The 26,900-nt window shown below is 34.8% G+C and overlaps 1 protein-coding gene across 1 annotated transcript in view; it reads left to right on the top strand.

Annotated features, from left to right (window-relative positions):
• Mmp16 (matrix metallopeptidase 16) overlaps window positions 1-26,900 on the top strand; it is a 252,643-nt gene that overhangs the window by 123,594 nt on the left and 102,149 nt on the right. Inside the window, exons 3-4 of the mRNA XM_006983265.4 lie at window positions 8,964-9,086; window positions 18,956-19,260. Of these exons, the coding sequence (XP_006983327.1) occupies window positions 8,964-9,086; window positions 18,956-19,260 (428 nt within the window). The remainder of the gene's footprint in view (window positions 1-8,963; window positions 9,087-18,955; window positions 19,261-26,900) is intronic.

The following is a 26,900-nucleotide window of genomic DNA, read 5'->3' as shown; positions in this document are numbered from 1 at the left end:
TCAACAACTGGTTCTTCAAGTGTACACTTTCTGAAAGAGTACAAAGACAAAAGTTATTACGTCTTTGGTAACGTAAATAAGCATGTTCACAGGCATTTAGTGGCATAGTATTTTTGTCACTGGCTCTTAGAGGTTGACCACTAGTCTGAAGCGTAATTATTGGTCCTCTACTATAAAGGAGGGATATATTTTTCCCTGTGGAGGCAGTCAGAAGTCTTTTGTGGTCTTAGAACTCTTGACACTCACAAAGTGAATATATCTCTGTTATTTGCTTATCCTACATTAACCTTCACAGTAAACAAAAATACAATTTTCTCTATTTTCTGAGAAGAAATGTTCAATATCACAGGCCAAATGAAGTATAGGAAAATTACACATCTCAGGCCTTTTTGCATCTTGGGGAGGTTATCTTCTGGAAGTGTCAAAAGATATTATTCATTTTTCTTTTTAAAAATGAAATACCTTGACTCAAATAAATTCTGACCCATCAAACTAGTTCTACATTTAATACTGAAATTCTATTTTCTTTTCTAATGCTCACATAAGGCTGTATCTCTATATCACCAAGACAAGAGCTCATAGGATTTATCCTTTAAAATTAAACTTCAATTTGAGTTTTAGAATTTAAGATCTTAACCCTCAAAGTGTTTTTAAATAGCTGAATAAGTGCTGACTAGTTCAGACCTTGGGAAACAAAAGTCAACAATAAATTAACCACATTCTGCAAAAGTTAAAAACCTTAGTCAATATTGGGGATAGAATCTCAAAAATGCAGACCTGAGTACTTCTAGTCATTGTAATTATCTGTTCATAGAGACACATCAGACATTTCTTTGAGACTATAAATATCCATCCTCACAATTAAAGTTATCCTTTGCTAACAAGGAAAAACCAGGTCTTGTGTTTTGTTTCTGGGTATTATACAAAATTGTTCCAGCTAATCTCCACTCTTCATATCAATATTCTACTGCTCCCTAATGAAGAACCATTAGCTTCTGTTTCATTTTCTTGAAATTTCAAATACAATATTTAAAAAATGCAAGCAAAATGAGTATTTTGAAAACAAGTTACATTTTCCAAGTGTTCCAGTGTCAGGAAAAAAATGAAGAAATATCTACCTTTTACTAGATATTAAAGGTAAGAAACTTAAAGAAATCTTTTAAGGGATCTGGAGAGATGGTTCAATGTTGATGCTGACTGATCTTGTAGAAGACTTGATTTGAGTTTATAGCATGCATATCAGGAAGCTCACACCACATATAACTGCAGCTCAAGAGGATCAGATATCTTCATGGGAACCCACACATCACATACAATAACATTCCCTTCTCTCTCTTTCTTTCTCTCTCTCTCTCTCTCTCTCTCTCTCTCTCTCTCTCTCTCTCTCTCTCTCTCTCTCTCACACACACACACACACACACACACACACACACACACGTAAAATTAATCATTTAAAAACATTAAGAAAGTAGGATCCTATTTAGGTCATCACCTGTTTCTCACAGTTTTGACTAACTGGTCATTCAAAGGTTGCAGATGGTTAGATGTAATTTCCTAATGCCTAATGCAGCTAGAGAAAGACAGTTGATCATAATGGGCTTAGCTGGTCCTTGTTACGTGGAAAGAGATAACTTTTTTTCTTGTGGTGTAGATGGAGGGTATAAAAATTATGGAGGTGTAGAGGACATCAGTGTTCCACTGGTATCCAATGACTCAGATTCCACACCAAGAGAAATGAGCCTGTCAGTATGTGGGATGTAAGTAGCCTTTCTGTGATACAGAACTGGAGATTAAGAACAACCTGATAGATAATTCTTATCTTAAAACAAAATGAGTGTTTCTGCTTGCTTTTCATTTACTTGCTTGTTTGCTTTTGTGTATTACAACTTTATTCTTACTGAATATCAATGGTACAATTATTTTTGTTTTTATTATTTGAATGCACAATACATCTTTGCCTTGTTGACTTGGCAGTTATTGCCAGGTGAAATTCCAAAAGCACCGTTACCCCTTCTTGGTTTTGTCTCTCCCCTCTCTCTTCTATGAAGTTCCTCCTTTGTTCTACATTGCTTGGCCTTATTCCTTATTGTTGCTGAAACTGGAAGCCCCATGACCTCATTTGCCTGCTGTCGATTTTTTCAATAAAATATCTAATCCTGAGATGTTTTGATTCAGGTTACTCATGTCAAATATTTTGAAGTATAAGCCCTCTAATCGTGCTATAAAAGCATTGTTCTGTTCTGTGCTTTTTTTTTAATTTAAATGAGTATATAATGACAATCTTGTGGAAATTGCAATCTATTACTTTACATAGATTATAAGATATGATAACCCACGCCTGTAATATCATTAGATAAGAAGTGGAAGCAGGATGATTGACATAACTGTGACACCATTTGGGTCTACAAAGTGAGTTTCATGTAAGTTCTGGATAGAGAGTGAAACCTTGTCAGAAAAAAATGAGGCCAGAGAGATGGCCCCTCAGGTAAGAGTGTTTGCTGCTTGTCTTAGTTACACTTAAATTACTTGACAACACACCATGACTAAGGCAACTTCTAGAAGAGTTTATTGGGCCATACAGTTTCAAATGGTGAGTCTATGACTGTCATAGTAGAGAGCACAGTGGCAAGCGGGAGAATTGCTGTGGATCAATAGCTGAAAACTTTCATCCTGAGACAAGCCAAGAGGCAGAGAAGTAACTGGTAATCCTGTGGGCTTTTGAAACCTTGAAGCCTACCCCAAGGGACACATCTCCTCCAGCAAGGTCACACCAGCCAACTCTCCCCAGGCTTTCCACCTACTGCAGACCAAGTATTTACATAGACAACTGTGGAGGCCATTCTCCGTCAGACACTGCCCAGTGATGATGATGTAAGTTCAGATTCAATACCTACATACCAGCCTATGATTGATAGAGTGTATTTCGAAACAACAAAGAGAATAAAATACTTACTGCACTTTCAGGCTTATTGAAACATGGTCAGTCATTTGAGAAGTGATCTATAAATGTTATCGAGCCACTTATTTCTTCATGGACACTTATTTATATATTTAATTCACTGTTATTTATGTTTGCTTGTTCATTGGAGACTGCATTCCTGTAGCCTCCAGGCTGCCTCCAACATCTTAGGTAGCCACACTATTCTTGCTCTCATACATCCTGCTTCCCCATCCTGAGTGCTGGTTAAGGCAAGTGCCCCTTTGTCCAGGTCAGATCTTAAAGATGTATTTTATTTTAGTTAGGTATGTCTGTGAGAGTGTGTGTAGGGAAGCATGTGCACAGGACAGCAAGTACCCCTGGAGCTTGAGTTATAAACTATTGTCAGCTGCTCGATCTGGGTGCTCAGGAACTGAACCCAGTTCCTCTACAAGAACTATAAGCATTCACAACCACTGAACCAGCACTCTAGCCCTTCATTTGATTTTAAATTAAAAAAAAAATCCTCCTTTGGCAGACAGACATGTGGTACAGTTAATCTATAATTCCTGGGTAATTAAAAGTGATTATTCCAATTGCAGTAATCCTTGTATTATGTTGAAGTAATTAACCAGTTCCAAGTAACAAATTCAGGTATTGCTTTGAATAGAATATTTTATTACTTTTTTGCTCCTTAGAACTGGCATTGGAACGAGAGTAGCATTTGTTCTCCACCAAAAACTAAATCCATTGTCTAATAGTATAATAATTCTTTTAATTGTAAGTTGGTTACCTTATTTATTTTAAAAAAGCTCACTTAAATTCCTTAATGAAAAGACAATCTTATAGTCTTATATTTTATCAAGTTGAGAAATACAAGCTCATTATGTAGGGCATGCCTGATTTTTTTCTAATTTTAAATGTAATTGTTTTTGCTGGTTCATGTTTAATATACACACAGTAGTGTATAGTGAAGAATGCTTGATGAAAGAGTTATCTCTTACAGTGGTTAACATTCTCTCTACTTCCATATATATGACATTTTGTGTATGTTGATATATGTGTGTGCATGTTTAATAGTTCTGATGATCTAAATAATGCCACATAACTTATTCAACACATGCTAATATTTTTATTTGAACTGTTTTAACTCTAAGTAGCATTTCTTTTTATTTTGTGATTATTATTTATTGTATTGTCTTAAAATTTGCAAAGAAAATATTTACAAACACATTACATTTACAAACAAAATATAGTTTTTCATTATGTATGTGTGTGGTTATGTGCATGTGAGTGCAGGCGCCTGCAATCGCTGGAAGAGGGAATGACATTCTCCAGAGCTGGAGTTACAAGTACATGTGAGATGCCCAACATTGAGTGCTGAGCCATAGTACAGAACTTAAACTGTATATTTTAATTACCGTCTTTGCTCCAATCCCCAGGCTGAGTACTCTCTGGGAGTATGAATTATTCATTTGTGTACCCCTAGTTCTCTGAAGAACACTAAACATTCCAAAGAAGTTTGGGGCGTGCATGCAATGGCCTTTTTAAATGCTGACACTTGAGATTGTAGGTTAGCTTTCATTTCAGCAAAGTGGGAAGTTACTCAAGTCAGAAAGCAAAGTTTCACTACAAAGATGAGAATTCAATTTGCAATGCTGCCTTCTATTTTGCTTTCATGCCCTTATATGTAGTTGGAAGAGTTGGGGATGGTAAAACAAAAAGTATTCAAACAAAAATCATTACTTTGTATAGAAATTCCTAGAGTACTCCATTTCTTGGTGTTCCTCTATTTAAAGTGGTAAACATTGGACTACAGAAATGACTTCCATGTTAAAAGCTCACTGGTGTTCAAGAAGATCAAGACCCTAATTCTAGCACTCATTTGTAGTTCATACCATCTGGACATCCCATTCCAAAAAATCTTCTGTCCTCTTTTGGCCTTTGTGGGCACTTCATGCATCAAGTGTATGGATATGTGTGCAGGCAAAACAACCACACCGATGCATTTGTAAATTAAAATAAAGTAAAATTTAAATGATAAATATTGAAGAAGCAGAAATATTTATTTATCTTTTCAATGGTGAAGTTCTCCACCCAATTAGTCATATAATATATATATATATATATATATCATATCATATCATATATATATGATAAAGTTTAGCTGACAGAACCCTGGACTGTCAAAATATAGAAAAAATTTACATTTTACATATTGAAAATACAGTCTCATTCTATTGGGTTCAATACATTCTAATTATTATAAATATTTAATATAAGACTTAAAATTGTATTTTATCTCCTCAAATACTGCCAACTTATAAAATAGACTTTTTCTTAAAATGACAAACTCTTATTTTCTAAGTAGCATTTCTAAAAATTTACTATGAAAATAAAGTAGTACTTAAAATCCTAGTTTTTTTTTTAAATCGGGATAATTAATTAGTAATGCCAAGAACAATACTGTTTCATGCAATTATCAATGATTTTAATTTTTATTCTTTTGTCCAGGTTGTCAAGTTGATACCCTAATAGTAACACTTCTAAATTTAGGGAAAAAAATGTGATCTTTGGTAAGGTTTTTTTTTTTTAATGTGTGTGTGTGTGTGTGTGTGTGTGTGTGTGTGTGTGTGTGTGTTGCTTTTTGTTTTTTTCGAGAAAGGGTTTCTCTGTATAGTTTTGGTGCCTGTCCTAGATCTTGCTCTGTAGAACAGGCTGGCCTAGAACTCACAGAGATCTGCCTGGCTCTGCCTCCCAAGTGCTGGGATTAAAGGCGTGCGCCACCACCATCTGGATGTTTTTTTTTTTTTTTTTTTTAACTGTCTGAGTATGGCAATAACTTTCAAAGAGAATTGCTTTAGTGGACTGTCTGCCTTCCCTTTAGTCACAGCAGACATGGTTGGTAGGTAAGTCAGAGGCTTAGAGCTTATCCGGAGGGTAACACATTAACAAGTGCAAGACAACAGACAATTGTTCTTTTTGATGATTGTGGTGACCATTACATTCTTCCTTGTCATCATGTACTTCAGTGTTTTATCTTTGCACTTTCTGTCTTTTGAGTTGTATGTGTGTCCAGGGAGGCAGTTAATGAGCTGATATATGTAGAGAAAATAAGCCCTCAATGTTTGAGCTGTGTAAAATTGCTTTTAACAATCTCTGTATACCTGGCAGATCTAGTCCTCTCCATGATGATACAGCCTATCTTTTAAAATAATAAAAGAAGCATATTTGAGTATTCCTAGAAAGATCTGGGACCAACTCTAAACAGCAGCTATCACTCTTTCATTTTATTAAAATTTGGAATGTCTGCATGATGAAGGCATGTCTAACCTATTGCAGAATATTTTTGAAACGAATTTTTCTCTCAGTAAATGTAGATCCAAGTACACCAAACTAATGGGGTGACCAATTACACCTGTGCAAGCTGGCTGTCCCTTTTCTCCCTGATCAGTGCTGCTTCAGAAGCATTGCCTGCCGCAGTGTCCCAGATACATGAACCACAACTGTGCTGAGCCATAATCACAGATATTGGAAAGGCTGAAGCTAGAAGATTACTTGGGATGAGGATGTCCAAACTAACCTCAGAAGCATTGCAGAACCCTTTATCCATCACCCAGTGACACAGACTGGCTGGAATTCACAGTCTGGGGTGTAAAAACTGATGTAATTATAAAGCCAATTTTTACTAAAGCTAATGGGCACTGTTTTGGTTGCAGAAGAGGTACATTACATGTTTATGTAAAGTGTGTTATTTGGGAGCTGGTGGATATTTATGAAAATTGTGAGAACCGATAGCTGTTGTAATATCTGTTATCAAAGAACTAGAAAGATCTGATATTGGAATGGGATGCTCTCCTGAACATAAAAGCAGAAGTCAAAGTGACTGGAAATACTCATTGCTACAGTGTTTAATCTTGAAACCTAGGGGGGCCTCCCAGGAGTTAGGAGTTAGGATGCATCCCATTTGACTGGGAAAAGGAGTGATTTTCCTCATAATTACGTTGTTGAGACTAGAATGAGCTTGGCTACATCTGGTGACTGTGATATCCCCATTACTCTGAAAATAATAATAATAATAATAATAATAATAATAATAATAAATATACTTTTAATCTTTACTTTAAAGGTGTTACCTTTATTGTAATGTAAGTAATTGCATTGGTGTATGTTAATATTCTTATACATGGGTAGTATAAGCAAGCAACTTCTAAAAAGTTAACTCATTTTCAAAAAACAAAAGGTTTTGTTTTTTCACTTTGACGTCGTTCTAGCGTAAGCATGCATCGGTTTTGCAATGACACAGCAACAAAAGCAATAGGAGAGCACACCAAACATAAGAAGTAAACACACACATTTCCACATCAGCGTCATTCTGTTTCTTCATCTGTCTGGGAATGGTTTTGACTTTGCCAGCCTCGAATTCACAAACCTGTGGGGGCCTCCCCTCCAGGTGCCAGGATGTTGAGTGCACATGAAAGTACCCGGTTATACAGTGCATATTCATAGGCAGCCGTTTCTAAATTCAAATGCATTTCAAATATTTTAAAAACTCACATATGTGATGAAATACAGAAAACCAAATTATTTTCATATCCTTTCTGATTCATGTAGCAACAAGAAGATTGGGTGTGATCTTGATAGTAAAGAGGCTAAGGAACAGAAAAAAGAAATGTATTGTGAGGGAAACTATTGAAAATCCTTAACACCTCTCTGCTTAAACAAGATTCAAGGGTAGGTAATAAACATGACAGTGATCAAATGCCATGTCCTAGAAAACAGGTTAGGCTGTGACACATGACTACTCAGTAAAATTAATACATGGAAACAGCATTTCATTTCAACACTGAGTTTCATTCTGTGATGCTGAACTGCTTACTCTGAAAAATATTTTATAACTATTGAGTTTGATTATCATTTGGAAACATGAATAATGATTGAAAATAAAGGAGAAATAGAAAAATGCTAGCACCATATGAACAAGCAATATACTGCTCTCAAGACTGGAGGAGAGGGCCTCTGCCATAGTGAAACCTGCCATTAGAAGGAGATGTAAAAATCTGTGCAGCTGATGGGAGAGATGGTTCAGCATCTGGCTGCTCGTTGAGAGGATCTGGGTTCAATTCCCAACATCTTTATGGTGGAACACAATCATCCACAATCACTCCAGTTCCAAGGGATCCAACTCCCTCTTCTGACCCTGCGGGCACCAAGCATCCACAAGGCACAGAGACATCTACTCAGGCAAAACATCCATATTCATGAAATAAAATTTAGAAATATTATGTTTAAAAAGTGTTAACTCATATCCCATGCAAAAATGTGCTGAAAGTCTTTGATCAAATTGTAGGACTCAAGATGGGCATGGTGGTGCACGCCTTAAATCCCAGCAGTCTGGAGGCCAAAGCAGGAGAATCTGTTAGTTTGAGGCCAGCCTGATTTACAGAATGAGTTCCAGGATAGCTAGGGAGGGCTGTTACACAGAGAAATCCTGTCACAGAGAATAAAAAAATCTTACAACTGTAGAATTACTTTCTTTTGCCAACCATATTATAATGAGATGCTATAATGAAATATATTGAGATATTGTCACGCAATAGTATAATTTTAATTACATATTGTCAAATATTATACTAGGTATTAAAATGGAATATTGTACTCAGAAGTTATAATGGGAAATTAATCTGTAAAATAAAAAACACAACACAGAGAATGTTAGCATACCCTAGTGTCTTTTTATAGATAAGGTGAGGAAGTGAAGATTTGTTCAAGGTTGCATAGTTTTCAACAGTGGATTCTATATAGAAATTTCAAGTAACTTCTTTTCGTGCAGTTATCTCAAAGTACATTGGGGGAAGTAAATGCACTAAAGAATTTGAATAGTAACATAGTAAGTGTTAACTCTTTCTGAAAATGTATGCCATCTATTTAGATTTAAATTGTAAGAACATTGAACATGAACCATTTTCCTTTGTGGGTTGCTGTTTCCCACAAATGTTTTGAAATCATTAAGAAGAATTGCTGAAAAATACCCACTCTTTTTCAGCTGGATGAAGAAGCCTCGCTGTGGTGTACCAGACCAGACAAGAGGCAGCTCCAAATTCAACATTCGTCGAAAGCGCTACGCACTAACTGGCCAGAAGTGGCAACACAAACACATCACTTACAGGTACAAGCACTCAGCCCTACCCCAACCCTGTTTCATTTCTGTTGCTTTGACATTTTGTTTGATACATGTTATTTGGTGAACATGGACTACATGTAAGTAATCAGTGGTGTTATATTGTCCTAGAGATTTTCAAGTGCAATAGGAAGAGAATGAAATGGGTTTTAGGGGACCTTGCAGACATTGTTTGACATTGTTGGTCTCTTGTATCTTGTGCCTCACAACTTCCAAAAGATGTTAATATTCTGAGGGATTTTTAGATGAGGCTTCTAATTCAGTGCACTCTTTTCAAGTATTTAAAAGCCTAAAAAATAAACAAGCAATAGTCTATAAGTCTACCTTTTAAACAAAATGCTTTTGAAGTAAATGGTTAATAACTGTGGTAGCATTATTAACATTTTGCCTTTTTTCCCTGTGGTAATTATTGAACTTGACATGCTTTCTTTGTTGTCTTCAATGATGCAAAATTATATCCAACCTAAGGTTACCACTACTTTATTGGAAATCTTTCTGCTTTTTTTTTTTTTTTTTTTTTTTTTTTTTTTTTTTTTTTTTTTTACCCACTGACCTAGTACTGCTCTAAGTGTGGATAAAGAACAGTGCTCAGCCCAGGGAGATAACAGCAATTAAAGCCTGAGGACCCTGTTCTTTCTTTGAGAATGCATAGCAATGTAGAGGATAAACAGTTATATAAATGTGATAACTATATGAAAAGGAAGAAACAAGACACATCCTCAAAACATCAGGATTGTTCTAGGCATTCTAGAAACCCAGGGAGTCTTCTCAATGAAGTTTCTTAGCCTCAATGAGTCTTCTTAGCCAAGGCCCATAAGAATATTTGAAAGAAATTGTTAAACCAATGGTTAGAAGATGAAAGACACTTTATGTAGAGGGTATGCCAAGAAATACTTCAATCAAATTATATGAGTAGAAAAGGAATTTTATAATTCTTATTATTTTCACAAATAAGACTTAATGAGATGTTTAAAGATAACATTAAAATGATTTGTTTTTTTTCTATATACAACTCTAATATGGTGTTTGTATTTATTTTGATGATTTAGAGGAGAAACATTGCTCAGAATTACTTTATAATCTCATATTGTCCTCCCAGATAGAATGACACTAGATAATTATCTTATGTAAATTATGTTAATTGCTCTTCAGATAAAGACAAAAAAAAAAAAAAAAACCTTGGCTCTTTCGATGAAGTTAGTATTAACCGACATTTAATCTTTTCATGGGGTTATTCATTTCACTTCAGAAACATTTTATACCACTACACTATATGTGCTTGGAAAAGAAAGTTAAATATTATTCCCAGAAATTAATATGGAATACTGTTTATATCTTCCCAGCAATGGCAATATTAATGCCTGCTGTCCAATGAGCTATCCTTCTTGCTCTAATGAACTTCATATCAAGTAGTACATAGTGAGAACTTTGGAGAATGATTGAAAAGCACTCATATACTTCATACAAGGCTGATTGAAATCAATTCTTTGCCTCATACAGTGACAGAGAAGGTATTTAGAAAGGTAATAAACATTAAAAATATAAGAGTTTGAAACATTGAAATTACTGTCACTCATACTCTACATTTCTATTCATAAAGCCTAGCATAATTCTAAGCAATTTCAAAATAATAAAAATTATGGCCATCTTAAATAATGTAAGATTTCATTTTCACAACAATTTTACACCAATGAATCTTGAACAGCACAGTTTCTGCTGTTGAGCATATTTTGTTTAGTGTGGCACATTTGCAGATCTGATGATCCAGAATCATTTTTGATTCCTGATGGAGGAAATTTGGTTTAATGGTTTAAACTACCATTCACCCTGTCTGGTTCTATGTATTTGGCTGGTATATGATATCATATATCTATATCTACAGTATTATACAAGTACTTTCAGTGCCCTAAAAAATCCAATGTCCTACCAATTTATTCATCTCTCTTCCCTCCAAAACCCTAGCACTTACTTATTTTGTTATTGTCAATGTGAGCATGGATTTTTATGTATAGCCATTTAGTTGTAGTCTGGCATAATGTCTTTTCCAACTCACTTCTCCTTATGGAGATGCATCTAAGAATTCTTCACATCTTTTTTGTGACTTGATAGCTCATTTGTTTTTATTACTCAATAATAATCCATTGTAAAGATATTACAGGTTACTTAGTTAACCATCTATTGAAACCATCTCAGTTGTTTTCTGGGTTTCTCGGGAATGTGAGTAGTATAAACATTTTTGCACAAGTTTTTTGTGTGCATATAAATTTCTAGATAATTTGAATAAGTACCAAGGAGAGTGATTGTTTATTTTATATTAAAACTGGCGTGAGCTCTTTATAAAACTGCCAATATAGCTTTTCTTATTTGCTCGATGTTCCATTTAGAATCATCACCAGTGATACCTGAAAACTCTGTTTGCCTATAATCTCTCTGACATTAGGTTTAAGAGTTTGAAACTGTAATTGATTTGACAGCATGTCTTAGTTAGGGTTACTGTTGCTGTGATGAAACACCAAAAGCAACTTGAGGAGGAAAGGATTTATTTGTCTTACATATCCTTAGTCATAGTCCATTGAGGGAAGCAAAGAGTAGGAACACAAATCTAGTGGGACCCTGGATGCAGGAGCTGACACAGAGTGCTGCTTACTGGCTTGCTCCTTCTGCCTTCTTCAGGCTGCTTTCTTATAGAAATCAGGCCTAACAGCTCAGGGTTGGCACCAAGGACAATGGGCTGGGCCTTCTCATAGAAATCGCTAATAAGAACGTGCCTAACAGGCTTCCTTACAGCTGGATCTTAGGAGGCATTTTCTTATTTGAGAGTCTCTCTTACTAAATGTATCTGGCTTGTCAGGTGGCCATAAAACTAGTTAAGACACATTTGCAGAATTCTCATTGTTCATGGAGACGGAGATAATGTACCTGGATGTTTTCTTTAGTGAAATATAATGTTCAGCATCATCTGCACTTTGCATACTCTCAGAATATCTACTTTGGTGAAATGTTTCCTCATATTTTCTGATTAATAACTAGATGGCTTTCTTGTTTAAGAGACATCATTTCTTCAGTAAGCCTTTAATCAGTTGTATCTTCAACATTTCTTGTTTTGTGGCCTACGCTTCCATTGTCTTTGTGATTGATTTTAGAGCAATTGTTTTAATTCTAATAATGTCCACCCAAGTTTCTTCCTTTGTTGTTATATGTAGTGTCTAAAAATATACTGTCATGGCTTACTGTAGTGAGATGCCTGGCCTCTGGTGGTGAAATATTGACCTAGCTGTTGTTGTATATTTATCCTGAGTGAGATTGTCATTAGAAACTTCATCTAGCAACTGGTTGAAACAGATGCAGAGACCCACAGTCAAACATTGGGCCAAGCTCTGGGCGTCCTGCTGAAGAGTGGGGGGAAGGATTTGAGGAGTCAGAAGAGTCCAAGGACATCAGACAAAACCCACAGAATCAGTTAACCTGGGCTCATAGGTGCTCATAGAGACTGAACTGACAACCAGTGAGCCTCATGTGACTCACCTAGTCCCTCTGCATATATGTGACAGTTATGTGGCTTGGTCTTCTTGTGGGACTCCTAAGTGTGAGAGCAGAGGCTGTCTTTGACTCTTTTGCTGGCTTTTAGGACTCTATTCCTCATACTGGGTTGTCTTGCCCATAGTTAATACAAGGGGAGGTACTTGAGTCTTACTGCAACTTGATATGTCATGTTCTATTGATATCCATGGGAGGCCTGCCCTTTTCTAAATAGAAATTGAGGAGTAGTTGATGGGGAGTGGAGACAGAGAGAAGGTGGGGAGGGACTAGGGAGGGGAGGGAAGGAAAACTGCTGTGGAGAGTGAAGTAAATAAATAAATAAATAAATAAATAAATAAATAAATAAATAAGAAAAATATACCATCAAAACCAAGGACATCTAGATGATCCTTTGACTTGTTTTCTAGTCGTTCAGTATCATCCATTACCTCCTGAGTGCTGGCATTACAGGAGTGCAACACAGAGCATGTTTATATAGTAATGATTAACAAACCCAGGGCTTCCTCCATGCTAGCTAAAAACTCCCAATTGAGCTACATCCCACACTCTACTTTCAATTACTTTTGAAACAATATGTAAGATGTGCACATTAACTACAACTGTATTTACTCTCATGTAAATGCATATGTGGATTGTGTGTGTGTATGTGTGTGTGTGTGTGTGTGTGTGTGTGTGTGTGTGTACTTCATCTTCCCCAGAAATATTGCTGAGAAGATCTGCATTTTTCAGACTATATTCCTTTCACTCATTTGTCATAGATCAGTAGTTGACTTGTCTGCATTGGTCACTCTCTGGGCTTATTCTTCACTTCCATTCCTGATATGTCTGCTCTAATCAATATCATACTATCTCAATTACTAACTTGAAAGTTACTATAATATCTAGTGGTTTTAGTTGCCTGCATATATTTTTTGAGTATCATGTTGATTATGTTGAGTTTCATAAATTTCAACATCAACATCAAAATCCATCTATTCATATATATAAAATAATTGAATATGATTTTGATTAATAATGCATTATATCTACTGATCAAGTAACAAAGAACTAAACCTTAACATAATGAGTTTTCCTATCCACAAACATGACTACTTTACTGCTTATTTATATTTTACTCTATGTCAGAATTTTCTACTTTTTCTCATACAGATGGTATATATGTATATATATATATATGTATATATACTAAATATTATAATCAAAAGAGTAATTCATTAGCATTTCATTTTATTGCAGGCTTAAGTATTGTTTTCACATATTTTGTTTGCTTTGCAGTATCTAAGAAAAGAAGTATATTCCTTCTCTAATAATTTTCCTTTCTTTATATAGATCTGAATTTCTGATCTTATCTCTGAAGAAGTCTTAAATTTCTTGTCAGAAAAGCCTACTGACAAGAATTTCTTAGTTTTTCTTTGAACAAGTTATTTTTTTCTACTTCACTTTTGAATGCTAATTTCACTGGATGCTGATTTCTAGGTTGGTAGTTTTATTATTTATTATCTGAACACTTTAAACATTCTGTACTGCTTTCTTCTTGCATTTTTTAAAAAGAGAACTCTAATTATAATTGTTTGCTTTGCTCCTCTACAGATATGATTCTGGTATGGTTGGGGCTGTTCCTTTATGTGCTCTGAGTTTCATGGATCAGTAATGTGGTTTCTGTTGTTAATGTTGAAACATTCTTAGACATTATTACAGCTGTTCTTCTTCCTTTGAGTATAATCTTTACATCTATTTCCCCATAGTTCCTGGATTATCTGTTCTGGATTTCATCTTTTCTTTGCTGTACCTTGCAGTTTAGGAAGTTCCTGCGGTATTTTAGAATTCACTGATTCTTTCCTTGGCCATAATAAGAATATCAGAGATAGTCTTCATTTGTTTCATGTGCTATTTTATTTCTGCCGTGCACTTTACTTCATTTCTTATAGTTTCTATTACATGGCTAAAGCACACACATGCACACACACATGCACACACACGCATGCACACACACACATGCACACACACACATACACACACAGACACGCATGTACACATGCATGTGCACATGCACACACACACCCTATAATTTTTGTTAGCTACATTTATATTAAGATTCTAACATATTGGTGAGTTATTTTGAATAACTGGTTTGATAATTCCAGAGTTTCAGCTGTTTCTGAATGTTTTTGTGTGGCTGATTTTTTCTATTTTGACTGTATGTTCTCCAATATGGAGATCATGCAATAACAAAGTTCTTCACTACAGACTATGGGAGACCAAAAAAAGCCAGAAAATTATCTATAAGCCCAGAAAACAATGAATATTGATAATTTATGTAAGAGAAGGCCTTTCACTCACATAAATAATTTAAGCCTCTCAAATAATAATGATCTCAAGAAAGAGTTTTACAGTGTTTCTATATCTTAATTCAATTCCAAGGCATTTATCTTTGTTCTTACCTCCAATATCAAAGGTGTAACTGCAATCTAATTTTGAAAAAAATTACCACCATAAGAAAAATTAAAGTAGCAACCTTCCTATGTGTCATTATCATGTAATTAACTGGCACAGTACATAATGATGTTAAGAGTAGAAATCCTCAGCCTTCATAGTTAATAATGCCAGGTCACCCATTTTGATACCAGTGCCAATTATTCTGATAAATAAGAACTATACACATTTTGCTTTAATCAGTTTAAGGTTGTCTTGTTTGGGGTATAATTTTTAGATTAAAGTTCCAAATATTATCAGAAAGAAAATTTGAAAAACATGGTGAGATTCTTCATAAAATAGCCAGATAAACACTTGGGCAAATAAAATCCATTTTTAAATGATTATTCTCTTTATCTATAAAAGGAAATATGCAAGTAATGATTTTTCAATTAAATCAGCTTCATTACAGTTGTCAAAAATATTGGTATTCCTCTTTTTATAGTACTGCCTTTTCATATGGCTAACATTTAGTTATTTGTGCATTACATATTAAAAATTTAAGGCTACCCACTTTATTTTGCTATCATGACACCATGATCTCTCGGTGCCACTCATTTATCAGGTAATATAAATGGTGATTAAGAAGTACATCCTTCAGTGACATCTTGTTTTCTGAGTCTCCTGTATTAATCTCCCAACTTGGATCAGAAGTACACATGTATGGTTTATATTTATTCATAAATAATATCACATATAGCATGGTGAAGCTTATTTTTGCAAGCACCTCTGTGTATGGCCTCTAAAAACAGTGACATTTTTCAAGTTAAAGCGTGTACAATGCGTGTTAGTCTATATTGTCCATATTGCTTTCTTTTTCTCATAGCCTGTAATAACTCATCTAAAATTCATACTCACATAACCACACTCGTTTTCATCATTTAAGGTTACCATTTACTTGAAATAAAATCCATTTCTCCATTATATGTTGACTTACTAATCTCCACTCACAGTTCTCTCAAAATATACAGTAAAACATGTTCTCCATGTCTCCAGTGCCATCATTCTTCGCATGTTCCTGCCTATTCTCTGTGTGAGTTAGTGAAACAATTTTTCATATCATTATTCCCCTTTTATACATTTTCCATAAGGGGTAGTCATATTTGTAATGGAAATACAAATTAGAGGGCTTCTATGCTTACACCTTTCTAGAATCTTCCTTCTATAGAATAGTATCTCCCTGTCAGTCCTCTCTCATTTCATGACCTTCTCTTTTATGGTCATTTTATAACACCTCAATCCAGCTCTATTTTTTAAATGGACAAATTTAGTTTTGCTTCCTACTGACTGTTACTTTGTCTAGACACTAAATGATAAGTGTCATTGGTCCATCCTGTCAATAAAGCAACATTTAGCATCTTTTGTTTGCCTACTCACTCAGTTGTCACCGTAGATCATCACTGTTTTTCCTCTTTCAATTCCTATGTCTTATTAGAAAACTATACAAGCTCTCTTGGAGTATAGTCTAGCATCTAGATAAGTACTGTTCTGCAGTAAATCCTTTCAAATCCCATGCCGTTAGCACTTTTGCAGTCCCACAATGTCTAAAGAGGATAAATGACTACTAGTAATTTCATTTGCAAAAAAATAAGAATGATGCCTTCACTTGGCATGCATCTCTTCTGCCTCACGATGGGAAATGAGTTCTAACAAGCTGCAAAGACCTTGATGCCTCCAAGCAGATACTTCCTCTTTCTCAAAATATAATGTAGGACACTCTGCTGAATGAAGGATAAGACTAGCACAAACTGAAGAACAACCATCCCCGAGCAGGCAGAAAGCAGTTGGTTGCTTCTAACCATCCTTCCACTGCTGTTAAATTTAGTTGTGTGTGTACCCTCAAAAATACATCCTCTCTTTACTGGCACCACTTAATTTATTGTTTGACCCTCTCACATTTGGGGGTTTGCAAAAGTCCTTAAAATCTTCCATTTCAGCATTTTCTCTGCCACAGTATACACTCCTCATAGTGGCTGGAATCATTTATTCATGGCAGAAGTCCAATGTCAAGAGTCATTCCTAATGCTCTATTGGCTCTTCCTACACACAAAACAATATATAAAAAGTGAAGGGGAGGGCATTGATAAAAATATAATATTTAAAAATTATGAGCAAAATAAGCATACAGATGATTTTAATGCTATGTAGAAAAAAGTTTCTGTCAACAGTAAATGCTAGAGATTTGTTCTAAAAGTTCACCATTCAGCTCGGTTCTGAGAAAAATTAAGAAAACTGAAAACAAAATAAAACAAAACAAAATGAATAAAACCCTCTGATTCTACCTTTCTCACTGCTCCAACTACACAAGCTACTTTGTGGCTCTTAGAAACTGCTGGAAAATCTCCACTTCATGGCCTTTTACCACCTTTGGCTTCCTGGATCACTCCAACCTTGTTCTGCTTGTTGGTGTTTAGTCCTTTTGTATAGAATAAATAATGTTCAGCAGCATTCTAAACTGTAAATAAGGTATGGACTATATGTCATAAAGAAAGGAAAGCTTATTTTTAGATGTATGGTATATATGGACTCCAAGACAATGGACTCTCAAGAGTGTTTAGGAAAAAACTCATCAGAAGATTTCCTTTAAATTCATATAAATTGTAACATTTTTGTAAATTAGGTATTAATACTCATTTCCATGTATTGTTGGTTGGATTAAATAAGGCATATTAAGTGTTTGTCACACTCTTAATGCACAAATAAGGTTATTATTATTATAGCATTTGTAATGATTACATGCAACTTACTTGTATACAATCAGAATGTTACTTTTATATTAGAAAGTACATCTCAAATGTTTGTAATATTGAGAAATAGATCTGAAAAATAAAACTAAATTTTAGTCCTATATAAGGAATGTCATTCAGCTTAGATACCATAGCTTGGCTACATCACTGTCATTGTAAATGGCAGCTCTCCCGGTTATCTTTGATGTCTGTACAGCAAGCTATATTACATTGAACATCACAGCATTTGTTTAGTAAAGGTTTTACTTGATGTAATCTTCTGTGCAGAGTATTACTAACTGAAAGGATTTGAAACCTATCAACTTTGTATTATCTGTCTGTTAATTCAAAATGCACAGAGTGACTGTATTCTGCACCATAAAATTATATATAAAGTTCCATTTATGCTGTATTTTAAAGAAATTATCAGGAAATCATCTATATATATGATTAGTGTTAAATGAATCAAAAACAGTAATTTTGCTTCATCAATTTATATTAATGTTAGGCCAGGGTGAAACTTATAATGTCAAGGTAACATTTTTATTTTTTCCTGCTTTGATTTAAATTCATAAAATTTGTAAATCTTTGTTGTAAGTTGCCATTTTATTTAGTTTTGTTTTGTTTGCTGGAAAGACTTAGTTAAGAATATCAGAGACCACAGTAACTGGGCCTTTGTTTTAAAAACAATAAATAAAACTTGCTTCATGCTGAGTTGGCGTTCATAGATGTAAGCCTAAAGATATTATTTGATTGGATAATTACAGTGATATACCTCTGCAATGATGGAAATAAAAAGGAAATTGGGGTTTTATTTCAGCTCTAAGCTGCTGCACCTGCTTGATCTCTTGGCAAACTGATTGATCTATCATCCTACCTCCCACTAGCCTCCTACATAGACCTCCCTAATAGCCTTGGCACACGAATGCTCCCTTGATGATAATGAAATAACCCCGTGTAATGAACAGTGTCTATAAAGTCAATAAACATGAATAAATTCTATTTCTGTATAATACAGCCATATTCTCTGCTAATTCTGAACTAAAAAAAGTGAAGAATTGCAATAATTCAAATTACATACAAGAAGACACACTGATCATTATCTTTTCCAACTTTCAGTATAAAGAACGTAACTCCAAAAGTTGGAGACCCTGAGACCAGGAGAGCAATTCGCCGTGCCTTTGATGTGTGGCAGAATGTAACTCCACTAACATTTGAAGAAGTTCCCTACAGTGAACTAGAAAATGGCAAACGTGATGTGGATATAACCATCATTTTTGCATCCGGTTTTCATGGAGACAGTTCCCCCTTTGATGGGGAGGGAGGATTTTTGGCACATGCCTATTTCCCTGGACCAGGAATTGGAGGAGATACTCATTTTGATTCTGATGAGCCATGGACACTGGGAAATCCCAATCATGATGGTAAGTGCATCATTTCTTGTCAAGATTAATGATCCCTCTTTTATTTTAGAATGCTTAAATAATTTTCTAAACTTAAGGTAGAGAGTCCATATATTACTTGTAAATTATAAAAGCAGTGTTGAAGGCTTTTTATATTTTAGGGAAATAATTGATCAGAATTATTACATTGTATACATATGTATGTGTTCTTTGAAGGAATAGGTATAAGTGTGAACACTGATTACATTGTTTTTGTAAATCATTACTTCTTAAAATAATTTATAGTTTATCACTAAAGTCATGAGATATTCATCATATACACATTTTTTCATGTGAAATATACTCTGACATACACAGTGTCCTGCACTGTATATTTTATATTATCTTCAGTGCTATTATCACATCACCCCTCTTATTTATGGCCCTTTCTCCTTCTCTTTTGTCTTTCATCTATTTCAATGGGATAGAACATGACTATGTGTTTAATTATCTTAATACTATGTATATTGTCTCATAAGCAAACGTTTTGCATTTTTATAACCTATCTGTCCATTGTCTTATTGTTATCATTATGTTCTGATACACAACAGCAGCGTAAGAGCTGGAAAATACAATCCAAGAATGAGTTACTGTTGTTAAATGTAGGGATCCCCTCGTATAAAAATGTGCATTTATAGATTATGTTTTTAAAAATCAGTTTTGTCAGACCTAAGAATCCTGTGACTCCTTAGGGGTCAAAGCCTTCATTCCTATAGTCCACACCTAAATAATTTCCCCTCCTCACTCTTGTCAATGGTGTTCTACTACAGTGTGTTTTACTTTGATGGGAACTAATCAGCTAATAAAACTTTTAATCCCTCTTTGATGAATTAATCCTAGTCATGGAATTAAGTTTTGTAGTTCACGAGAACGTTTAGCTGAAGGGATTTTGTTAATTACCTTGCTCTTTTAGGATACATAGAGGTTAGTAAGGTCATGAATAGTGTAAATTTAGTAAGGCTAAATTTGAAACTAACCATCAGTTTCATAGGACAAATTAATCTACATGTTTTCCACAATAAAATTGTGATACTAACTCGATCTTTGAAGTTAATAGTTCTCCATTTTACAATATTAAATTAGGCTTGCATTATTACTAAGTTTTCTGAAGCTAATGAGAGAATGTCATAGAATTTTTTATAGAGGAATAAAAAGCCAAAGCTTTATAGTCAAACAGATTTATGTTTAAATGTTGGTTAACTAACCATTGTCTCAAATAGCCTGAAATATATTTGTTTTAATCTGTATTGTGTAATTTATGTAGTAGGCTGTGAACCCTGGAAGTAGAAGTGTTTTCAATGTAGGCTGTGTGTAGAATATATTTAACTTTTTTATAACATTTTATTGCTAATACTAAAACATTGGCAGACATAGTTGAATGTTGCCAGTTGCATTTATTTAGCTTTGTGGCCTCATAAATTTAAATTATCTAAATATTTCATAAATATTACATCTTTCAATCTGTCTATATTTTCTCTTAAATTACTATAATCCTCAATAAAAGCAATACTAAACTTTAGTTCTCTGCTCCATTAGGTAGCCGACAGAACATTTATAAATAAACAAATTTACTGACAAAAACAAATGAGGATTTGATTATGTAGGAAAGGAAAATGTTTACACTACTTTTGAGTGGGACCAGTACTAGGAATGCTTATGTGTTTCATTTGATTTAAAAAGTTTTCCAAGGAATGTGTCAGTGAAAAAAAAACTCAAATGTAATATGACCTAATACTTACAGCTAGGTCAAGACATGTTTGACCAAATGTTTTTAAGAATACAACCTACTTTTCTTAATTTATACTGTGGATTGTAACTTAAAGTGTAATTAAAATATTCTTTTGAGGTAAGCATCCAGCTGCAATCTTAAACAATCTGATATCTGGTCATTCATTTTGAGAAAAATATATTTACCAGTCAACTACGAATTTTTTGCTCTGGGAAGAATCTTGAAGAAAAAATTGTGAAAATTACAGTGTTTCAGAATTGCCAGGGATTAAGGGCATGTTAATTGGCAGTTGAAAATATAATTCCATAACGATTTACTGCTTAATTGAAATTCAGAGTCTTAAGCAGCAAGAGCAAACAGCTAGGTGGTGTCAGTCTGAAGTATTGATCGTTTATTATAAGAGCAGCCTCCAGCTTTGCTTGTGGTATTGGTGGATGTGAGAAGCATTCATGCAGTGTTACATCCTAGTTCCTAACAGCCCACAAGACTGTCATTTGGTAGCACAGCTAAGACAAGGCACAATTCTGACATCTTTATTGACAAACTTTGTCTTTTCTTTAATCTAGTTCTTGAATGCCCAGGCTTACTACTTCCCTGGGTTGTTTTCTCCCTCACTCACAGATCTCAAGCAGCTAGAGAACATGCTGCTTGGTTTTGCAGCAAAAATATGCAAATGAAGAGCCTCTTGATAAGTGCCTTGCTCATTTTCCACAGCATATTGTTTCGCTAATGAAGGCAATTTGAATTTTGTCTACCTGAAAAGAGATAAACACTGTCACAGGTCCAGTAGCCAAAGACCATTGTTGCCTACTTTCATACCAATTTGCTTATTGTCACGATGCCTTTTATAAACACAAACTAATGAGTATTAATAGAATTACACAATAATTTTATTAAAACATAAAAGGACATTTACATATGCATGCATCTTTAATAAAACATTGCCATTTTCAAATTTATATTGAATTTTCATTACTGAAAAAGCTGAGTATGGGCATAGTAATTCCAAACAAAAAATATTTATCTAGACAAGATTTTTTTTTTCGAGACAGGGTTTCTGTGTATAGTTTTGGGGCCTGTCCTGGATCTTGCTCTGTAGACCAGGCTGTGCTCAAACTCACAGAGATACACCTGACTCTGCCTCCCGAGTGCTGGGATTAAAGGCATGCACCACCACTACCCAGCTTGACAAGATTTTTTAAAAGTATTTATTGCCTTGGTGTGAGAAAATTTAACTCTAGCAGAATATTAAAATCTATTTTGAATAATATCAACATATTCTTTTCTAAGCTATGGTGTAATAATAGAAGTTTTGGTGGTGTTGTCTGTTTTAAAACAAACATTATAACAATTTCTTCTGAATAAGAAGTATCTAGTACAATAAGATTTCATATCAGTCACCTACTACACAAAAATAACCATGCCTAAAAAACTATATATAAGCTTGTTATAGAAAATTATCTAGAAACTGTCAGAATTTCATTATGAACTAAGTTACAATTCTGTTAACACGAGGAAGAAATACTTGCCTGGCATTAAGAAGCCGTGAGATTGATGTCCATCACCGTGTGTGAGTATGTATGTGTGTGTGTGTGTGTGTGTGTGTGTGTGTGAGTGTGTGTGTGTGTGTGTGTGTGTGTGTGCATAAACAGTTTATTGTCTGTAAGTTCATTCTCTAGTTTAAAGAGGCATGCATCAAGATTATCAGCATTGTCTAACAAATATGGAGGGGAAATGATGGTAATAATTTCATTGAAAACCAAACCTATTAAATCTATCATTATTAAATATGAACTTAGTGACTTCTACCTCTAGGCCTGCTTTCTCATGAGTTTACCTTCTTTTATGATTATACCTATGTGGATATCTTCATGATATAATCTTCATATGGACCACAGAGAATCATTGAGGAATGGTATAATTGGTCACAGAGACACATGTTTCTTTCTAGAGGCAAACCAAGACTTTAAATCTCCTTGTTCTGTCTCCCAGCCTTTCTGTTCACCTTGAAAGTACTGCTGCTACAAAGTGATTCTCAGGAGACTGTAAACTTTTTACTCTGATATTTGATGAAGAAAAGTTTCAGTTGACAAGTGAGCATTTGTGAAGATGCTTATCGGTCAATCCATAGTCCGTGTGATTATTATCTATGTTGTCTGTCCTTAGGATCAATAGATATGAAAAATAGTTGCTGTGACTATGTGGTAAAGGACCTTGATCAGTCCTTAACACAGGAGTACTTACTGAGTTGTTAAATTTAAAATTAACTTACTAACACATATTTTTTAACATGTTTTACTAAAACAAAAGGAGACTTTCTTTCAAAGTAATCAGGCATTGCATTCAAGAAGGACATTGTTTCTTTGTTTACAAAAGTCTCTTCTTCCTTCCTAGAATGAAATTCATTTTATCATGTTTATTTTATTTTACTAAACTCATAATAAAGTTTGATACTCTTTTGAGTTTCTCAAAACCATTCAATTACTGTTGCATTATATGATTATCATGCTAAATTGAATTGGTTCTTTATTTTTAGATATTCATACAAATCAGAATAGCAGATGAATTGAAATAATTATATTGGAAAAATTTTAATTCCTGTCAACATTAAAAAATATAGGAATGGATCTTGAACATTAATGCAGGCGAGATGGTGATCCATAATTGAGGCAGATAAAACTGAAAAGTCCATGCTAAACAAAGAATTTCACATTGTGTTTGTGAAATAAGACACAGGTGCTCTGTCCAACTTTTCATCAGAGACAGAGACACACAGAGGCTCAAGCACCATCAATATATCTTCCAAAGTTGACATGGATGCCATCATTCATGCCACAGTTGGGAAAGATACATTTTTTCATGAGGAACTTTACATATCATATGTATAAGTGACAGTTAATGTTTCTGTGAAAGTTCCATGAACTACAATTCAATCCCAGAGCCTTAGCATTAGAGAACATTTCAGAAAGCTCATATGTTCAGAAGCCGATATTTAATGACCTATGCACAGAAGAGTTGAATTTTTAGATACACTCTGATTCTCTGGCTAAGTTGCTTAATTACAATAAACCTTCATTTAAATACTGTCATTTTAACAAATAATTTGCTTCCATTAAATCCCTTATGAAAACCTCTTTCAGGTTTATCTTTCCATGGGATCCTTATCGTTAACTCTAGAAAAGAAAGTACTTCTCCAATTTAGCCATGTTTGATGACTAAAGTAACAGTGTCTTTGGTATAATAACTTAATAGTTTATGTTCTTATTGATAAAAGACCAAGGCTGGATGTGTAGCTCCATTGAACAAGCTTGCCTAGCAAACATAAGGCTCTGGGTTTGTTCCCCAACACTGCTAAAAATTCAAAAATGCAAACAAACTTCTACCATAGTCTTGATCGTTACTTTCACAGCATTATAAATCTTATGCACTTCTGTTTTAGTAAATCATTTTATGTTTAAGGAAATGAAACAGTCCCCCAATTTTTCTTATTCTGATATGTAATCTTCTTCTTCATTTGATGTTAAAAATTTCATTGCCATAACTTCCTTCCTCACCAATCTGCCGATCACGTATCAAGAAAGTAACAGAAATAGACCTTGTTTTAATCTACAAAGAGACTGTATTCTTGCCTCTGATTTGATACATCAGATAGAGATTGTCAGACGAAGGAGACAGTTCAGTCAGTAAAGCTCTTATCTTGAAAGCATAAGCAGAAACAAAGAGCTCTGGGAATGTAGAGACAATTGGAGAATTGGATGTCCCTTGCTAGTCAGGCTAACCTACCTGCCATGTTCCAAGCTGGTGAGATACCTTCACTCAAAAGTTAGGTAGGTATATGGCTAAAACTAGAAATATAGCTTAGCTGATAAATGTGCTTACCTCCAGGCCAGTGTACTCAAATTTGAAATTCAGGACTCACACACTAAAAAAAAAGTACAAACTCCCAACAATTGTTCTCTACCTCCACACATGTCCTATGTTATGCATGTGTACACACCGACACAAAATAAACAAATTAAATATAATATAAAAACTATAAAAGGAAAGAGTCTTACTTCTGAGAAATAACACCCAACGGTGTCTACTTGCATCCAAACACATGAGCATACATGCACCTCTGTACCTGCATATACATGTGCACCCTTTTTTATACACCTGTACAACCACATGCGCGCGCACACACACACACACACACACACACACACACACACACACACACACACACACACATATACAGACACATGCATTCAGACATACACACACATATATGTATACAAACACATATGCATTCAAATACACACACACAAACACACACACACAAGTAAAAAAGATTGTGCCCATTGAAAAAGGTTCACTACTGTTAGACAAACTCCTCAAGCAATGAAATTCGGTGAAAGACCATGAAGTATGTTGACTTGCCCAGTTTTTTATAGTTGACAATAGCAAAATGGTACAATTGAAATAATGAAAAAGAAAGTAGGAAGGGGACCATGTACCTGATGACACAGCAGAAAGCCTCTCACACAGAAGTTGTGCCCAGAGAAAAGAAAACCACATTGACAGTAATCAGAGTACCCCTCAAAAGGTATCTGGAACAGAAAGGTTAACCTGGTACTAATATAAAGCTCAACCCATCATGTAGATGAACTTGGCAAGTACTTTCCAAAAACAAAACATACAAACAACAGCAACAAAACAGTGAGATAAAATGATGCAGAAACAAAAGACAAGAATAAATGACTGTTAAAAAATACAACACGTGGGTAGATCTGGCTTGAGGCTTACACATTGTCCCCCAAATAGAGGAGCAGAAACATGAAACAAAAGAAACTGAGTGTTAAAAAATAAATCCCCATTTAATTTAAAAAATAAATAAATAACTGTCATTCACTAAGTCAATGTAGCTAGAAGTTTTCCTGTGTTCCCCCGGCCTGCGATCAGGACAAATCTCTGTCACCTGCTGGTCCCACATTAGCTCAGACCCAATAAACACACAGAGGCTTATATTATTTACAAATGATATGGCCTAATGGCTCAAGCTTCTCACTAGCTAGCTCTTACATCTTAAATTAACCCATTTCTATAAATCTGTACTTTGCCACATGGCTTGTGGCTTACTGGTACTTTACATCTTGCTTCTAGCGGTGGCTGGCAGTGTCCCTTCTCTCTGTCTTTCTTTTTTCTTTCTAGTTAGAATGTCCTGCCTAACCTTATTTTGCCTCACCATTGGCCAAACAGCTTTATTTATCAACCAGTCAGTGCAACACATATTCACAGCATACAGAACAACATCACTCATCAAGTCAAAAACCATACTACATTTCTTATGAGGGTAATCATTGTTCTAACACTATTATAAAAGCTATGAAAAAATGAGAAAAAAGTAAATTTTTATATTTGTAATTACTTGTATATTCTTTAAAGCATCAAATTATTTGTCATTAAAATACTAAACTGGGCTCATTGGAGCTCACAGAGACTCTGGACTCTAGCTAGGGAGCCTGCATGGGACCAGCCTAGGCCCTCCACATATGTGTGACAGTTGTGTAGTTTGATCTTCTTGTGGGACATCTACTGGTGGAAGCTGGCCTGTCCTTAACACTTTGGCTGGCTTCTAGGAACCTATTCCTCATACTGGGCTGCCTTGCCCAGCCTTAACACAAGGGAAGGAGCATATTCCTAGCTCAACTTGATATACCATACTTTGCTGACACCCATGGGAGGCCTCTCCCTTTTTGAATGGACACAGAGAAGGAGTGGATTGCCAGGGATGGTGGGGGGAGAGAATGGGAGGAGATGAGGGATGGGAAACTGTGGTTGGATGTAAAATAAATGAATAAATGTAATTAATAAAAAAGTTCCTGTTTAACAGATACATGTTAAATGAATAACT

The sequence above is a fragment of the Peromyscus maniculatus genome, chromosome 2, assembly GCF_049852395.1.
Source record: "Peromyscus maniculatus bairdii isolate BWxNUB_F1_BW_parent chromosome 2, HU_Pman_BW_mat_3.1, whole genome shotgun sequence".
Lineage (NCBI taxonomy): Eukaryota > Metazoa > Chordata > Mammalia > Rodentia > Cricetidae > Peromyscus > Peromyscus maniculatus.
This window is presented reverse-complemented; position numbering and strand designations above follow the sequence as displayed.